The 6,000-nt window shown below is 45.6% G+C and overlaps 1 protein-coding gene across 1 annotated transcript in view; it reads left to right on the top strand.

Moving 5' to 3' along the window:
• Positions 1–444: 444 nt before the first annotated feature.
• LOC105368544 (T-box transcription factor TBX20) overlaps positions 445–6,000 on the top strand; it is a 60,960-nt gene continuing 55,404 nt past the window's right edge. Inside the window, exon 1 of the mRNA XM_011507567.1 lies at positions 445–870. Coding sequence (XP_011505869.1) covers positions 675–870 — 196 coding nt within the window. The 5' untranslated portion in view covers positions 445–674. The remainder of the gene's footprint in view (positions 871–6,000) is intronic.

Here is a 6,000-nt window from a genome sequence, read left to right as displayed (position 1 = left end):
GTGCTCCCATCGGCCGGATGTCCCGAAGCTCCACCCACTGTCCCGCAGTCAGGGACGGGATCGGACCTATGGCTGGTCGCCGTCTATGCTGGGCGGAGCTCTTGGCTTTGGGTGCGCGCGCATCCCCTTATCGCCGTCACCCCGACCCTGACGACCGAGCCCGACGTCGAGAGCGGGGCAGCCTGGGAGCGAGAGAGAAGGGGAGTACACCGAGGCGAGGCGCTCTTGGTGGGGGGAGGCCGATCGTGGGAGGATGAGGAGTAGGAGGCCAGTGGAGTTCGGGAAGTCGGGGAGCGCAGACGCGTCGTGTGTTGCTGCTCCACGGCCCTACATATCGCGGCGCTTTTTAGCGATCCGTTTTGCGCACTTTCCCTCCGTAAGACTCACTGACGATCGTCATTTTGCAGTCGGCGGTAGTCGCGCATTCGCATCGGCATCGGCATCGGCATCGGCATCGGCATCGGCATTGGTAACGACATCGACATCGGCGCTCGCTGCAGAGTTACGACAGCAGCTGCTCAGGAGGGCCATCGCGAGGGTAAATACATGCGATTGCGGCCCGGGTGACGAGTGCGCGGGTGCGGAGCTCCCGGGGGCAAAAGCCGGGAGCAGCCGCTGAAAGGCCGAGGAGCCGCGACGTCTGCTCTGTGGCCCGTGTCGCCCCGTCGTCCGGGATGCCGACGAAGGGGGAGCGCAGCAACAAGGTGACGGACTTCAGCATCGCGGCCATCATGGCGCCCAAGGGTCCGTCCTTTGAGCATTACCACCTGCAGGGTTTGGCTGCGGCCGCCGGCAATGCGTCGGCCAACATCGCCCTGGAATGCAGCAGCAGGGCCACTTACGTCGCGACCAGCCCGACGCTCGACCACCGTGAGTCTACCTACATACCTACCAACCTATCTACCTATCTACCTACCTACTACCTACATACCTACCTACTCACCTATCTGTCTCTATTACTCTTCTGACTCATAATATAACACTCGCGTATGCGACGCTCACCTCTTGTTGTTCCATTTGTTTACTTTAGTATCGCGACTTGCGTAAATTCCAAGAAATTTGTTAGCTGTGGCGAGGCCCGGTAAAATTATCGCCAACTTATTATCTTATAATAGTTCAGCCATCGTCCTATGGTATTGATAAGGATACGCATTATTTAATATTAACAATTTAGAGTTTCGCAATTGTATGTTTAGCGAATAATTTTACACGTCCTAGCGACCAACCGCTTTGCCCATTACTAAAGTAATATGCTGTAATAGTTAGTAACGATACTCGTTTGTATAAGAATTTTTTGGTCAATTGTATGTGTGTCCGTTGGCAGGCAGCACTCGTGCAACAATATTCAGCATCTTAGGTAATATAGAGGAGAAAGACGAGACAAGCTTATACAGCTTATTTTTAATTTTGTTTGACGACGAAAGATCAACTCGTTAAAAGCAATAAAAAGATTAAAAAGAAATAAAAAATAACGTATACAATGATATTTCGAAATATGTATATATTTACAATTTAAATTTGAATAATCTTTGAGTATTTGTGTGTGTGTGTGTGTGTGTGTATATATATATATATATATATATATTACATGATTATCGATATATTAATATGAACATTATTACGTACGGTACACACAATTTTTTTTAATAATTTTTTAATTCTTACAGTCTATGATAATTATAGAACATCCCAGTTAGCACTGCCTGTATACCGTAATTAATTAAATTTTTACATTATTTATATTCTTCTTATATATAAAGACTATTAAATCAAATTATTTAATCGAGATTATAGAGAGACAGACATCCGACACAAAGAATATTGGTATTCTACTGGAAAAGTATCGTCAAACATTGTTTACTGAATATTCATCTGTTCGGTACTTAATTTACATATAAAATATTCAAGATTTTTGTGGTGAAAATATATATATATATATATATATATATATATATATATATATGAAGGAACTGCAAAAGAAAGAGAACGAAAAATATCGAACATTCGATTGACTCTCACTTAAACGTTGATATGAATTTTAAATTAAGTTGACATACAAACTGTCGATAAATATGGATACTTGATGCGATGTGTATTGATAACGTATTCCGGAAGCTTATACGTAAAATTTATATGAATTTTAAGATAAATTCGTGCTCACTTATGCCTCATAATCAATTATTATTCTGATAATCTATTTAACTACCAATATCATGTTTATAGAAACGAAAAAATATTGAGATATTGAGATACTTGCAGATTCAGTAAGCGAGTAGCCGTCGGCCCGTCGATAATCATTCAGCGCTACAAAATAAAAATATCATCCTATTAGGTTTTGCATTTTTCATCAACACGATTTCTTATATCATCTTATAGCTGGGTAAAATAAAATTATCGGTAAGAGTTTTGTAAACTACGTGGATAAAATAGCCGACAAATATGGTTCGCGTGAAACAACTTAATCCTTACATTGAATTTACAATAGCACAACGGATATAATTGCGTTAAAGGTCCATTGAATGACGTGAAATTAAATATTCGCGGAAAGCAGAGGCACTTTTGAAAATGCTAGGCGTAATGTAATAACTACCAAGGCCGCATTTTCTACACCGGCAATCTTATTATCCGCATGATATTTAAAGTTGAATCTAACCTGTAATTTTTCTCTGCGTTTTCATACAAGGGATAAGTCATTAAAATTCCTTTCACAAATTACAGAGACAAAAAAAAAAGTACAATAACGAAGCATTTAAAGGAACGCTTAATACTCTGTGTACAAATGTGTACATCTCGCGCGTGATGAGGGCTCGCAAACAACGTCAAAACACTTGCTGCAAAAGTGCATTTACCAAGAAAGAAAACAAAACGGAACGAAACGAAAAAATCAAGAAGACAAAAAAAAGAAAAAGAAAAAAAAAAGAAGAAAAAAAATAAAAACCCGTAGGTCGGTCGAGCAAGTTGGATAACTTTTCTTCAACGAACTGTCAAAATATTCGAAGGCCCTTGTCCTTTACCTCTCCCTTCTCCCGTTCTCACTATTTCTCACTCTCTATATCCCTCACGCGCTGTCTCTGGCACATTAAGTGGAAAGACCCAACAAAAGAAGAGGATGGAAAAACGACAGGCTGGGGCGGAGGGACCCGAGGGAGGCTGAGAGAACTCGTGGGTAACAAATTACGAGGCCCGGGTCCTCCTCCCGCCACCGAGGCTCGCGGCTGGTGACAGAATATTCTGGGTGGTCGCGTGCGTCCTCGCAGGGGACGAGGCTCGCGCTCCCAGGCCGTATTTCTTATCGAGTCGGAAACGGGAGCGTGCTGCGAGCGACGGACCACCCTGTCGTCGCCGTCGTCGACGTCGTCGCGTCGCTCCGGATACGTGGATTTTTTACCGAGCGACGGATCCCACAAGCGGCGCATCGTCCCGTGGGCCGCTCGAGGCCATCCTTTTTGCCACACCCCCTCACCCCCTCTCTCGCTCCCATCTCACTCGCTCTCTCTCTCTCTCTCTCTCGCTCTCTCTCTCTCTCTCTCTCTCTCTCTACCCCACCCTCTCCCGTTCCCACTCAAACTCCCAATCTCACTCCCACTCTCACCCCCACTACATCATGGATCACCTGTCCCCTGCTTCCAAGTGTCCCGATCGCAACCGGGTTGCGTCCGCGACCGCGTCGTTTCCTCATCTCGGGCCCCGATCCGGATCTCTCCCTCACTGTCAAACGCCGGATAACGGAGAAGGGAACGTTCCTCCGTCGCGCTTAGGCATTATGAGAGGTCGCGGCGTCGGTCGCAAGCCAAAAGTCGAGGTGATAACCTTATCCGTCGCGAGCGCGCGCTCATAACTTGCTGAAATTGTAAAGCAAGCGATTTAACGAGCGAAGCCGATAGCGCGAGGCGGATCGATCGAACAATAAAAATTCTGTTTACATCGACGTCGCTTTAATTCCTCCACGGGGAGACAAACGGTTAAAGCGCGGCATTAAGCACCCGTAATCGCCGAGGAAAATTCCGGCGTACGGTAGAACGTTTGAGCGACGGGGCGGAAGGCGACTTCCTTCTCGACGCCCCCACCCACAACCACTGCTCTCTCTCTCTCTCTCTCTCTCTCTCTCTCACACACACACACTCACACACTCACTCACTCACTCACTCATCCCCTCGCGGGCCTTACCCCCTCCCCCACAGAGAGAGAGAGAGAGAGAGAGAGAGAGTGAGAGATCAGGTCAGATCTGGCTACTGCCCCGCGATTTAGCCAGAATACACTCTCCCGCCGCGCCATCCCCCCGTCGCCGTCAATTAAAGCTAATGGCTGCCGGCTCGCGAATTTACGATCGATCGAGCCGTTGAAAACGGTCGGACGCGCGCGTTAACGGTTTCATTGCCTGCGAAACGAGTACAGCGAGCGGGAGGGGGTGGAGGATGGAAAATTGGCACGGGGGAGGTTGCGCGGCGACACCATTGGCTACGCCCGAGCGGAAGAGCGGAGGCGTTATGGGCGCCGGCTTTATCGCGGCCATTAGCAGTCGATTTACCTGGGAACGGCCACCGGCAGCGCGGCCTCCCCCGGAGCAACAGCTTCACCTTCCGGGGAATACGTGGAGACCGGAGGAGGCTTGTGGGCCCGGACAACAAGGTCGAGCCGCCGGACCACACGGGCCGTGAGCTCCGGACATTCGTCCACTCCACGGTGCTCGGCTTTTCTTTTATATTCACGCGACAATGATCTTATTTCCGGCTCGCGGGGACCGTTAAACGCTGCTTTCCCCCCCCCCCCCACTGTCTCCGTGTCATTGTTCCCGCTCCATTGGTTTGTTTATTTCCAATTGGTGCGCTTAATGAGATAGCTGGGGGAGTAATTTATGGGTTTTCATAAAGCATTCGCTGATTATTTCTTTCGCCCGGTTCATTTTTAATGAAGAAACTGCAATAATCTTTATTGCACACCAAACGGAATGAAGAAATGCCAGAAAGTTTGTGCGTGCGTGCGTGCGTGCGTGTGTTAGCACGCCCGTGAGAACGCGTGCGTAACTTGCCAAGCAGTGCTGCCGCGATGATAGTTTAATTTTAGGAAAAATGTTTTGTAAGCTCGACAGTCGAACACTTGCCGATTTTAACGATTTGACGAATTATTTATTTATTGCGAATGGGAATGGACGTTAGGGGGCACTAACGCTTTTCTAAATTTTAAATTACATTTAACCTTTCTCGCTACGCGGGCGCTTCATGATAGTATGGCATTATTATTATGGTTTCACCGATTTCTCTTTCTTTGTGTGGCTCCTTAGATATTAAACCTCAATTGCCATTGGCTATACGAGCGTTTCATCATTCGCTGACACTTATCTCGATGATTTTGTAATCCAGTAATTCATAAATAATACTCCTTAATCTCCTTAATACCGGTTGAGACACATTTACTTGTCTTACCCGTTGTTGTTGTTGTTGTTGTTTTTTTTTTTTTTTTTTTTATTTCTTTCTTTTCTTTTTATGGTTTTCATTTTATAAATCATACGTGTTGCCAGATTTTACGCCATTGTAATTTAGTATACTTTAAATGCTTTAAAGAGCTCGTGCTATAACCGCAGTAATAAGCAATTTATTAATAAAGAAATTAGCAGATTTGAAAACTTTACTATTATTAGCTTCGTACATGGTCACTTGCTTATCGAGACAAATTCAATCAAGCGAACAGAAAGTTTAAGTAAAATTGTTACATAAGAGCTCTCATTAAGTGTAGCCGTTACCGACCAACGCCGATTGGGACCTCATATTATACATCGAATTTGACAAATGAGTTATGTAAACGCACGAACAATTAGCCAACTCGCATTGCCGATCCTTAAATAGAATTGTAAACTTTATAACTACTCGCAATTGTAATCAGCTAAATACCACTTTTGTAGCTGCATAAAAAGAAACTCGGCTCGAAACTTGGTTTTATAGGATTATTTTACTGTAACGCGATGCATGCGGTTTCGACAGGTTTAAGCGCCTATTTTCATTG

This window comes from Ceratosolen solmsi, unplaced genomic scaffold (assembly GCF_000503995.2).
Source record: "Ceratosolen solmsi marchali unplaced genomic scaffold, CerSol_1.0 scaffold1, whole genome shotgun sequence".
Classification (NCBI taxonomy): domain Eukaryota; kingdom Metazoa; phylum Arthropoda; class Insecta; order Hymenoptera; family Agaonidae; genus Ceratosolen; species Ceratosolen solmsi.
Note: the sequence above shows the minus strand (reverse complement) of the source record. Positions and strands in the feature narration are given on the sequence as shown.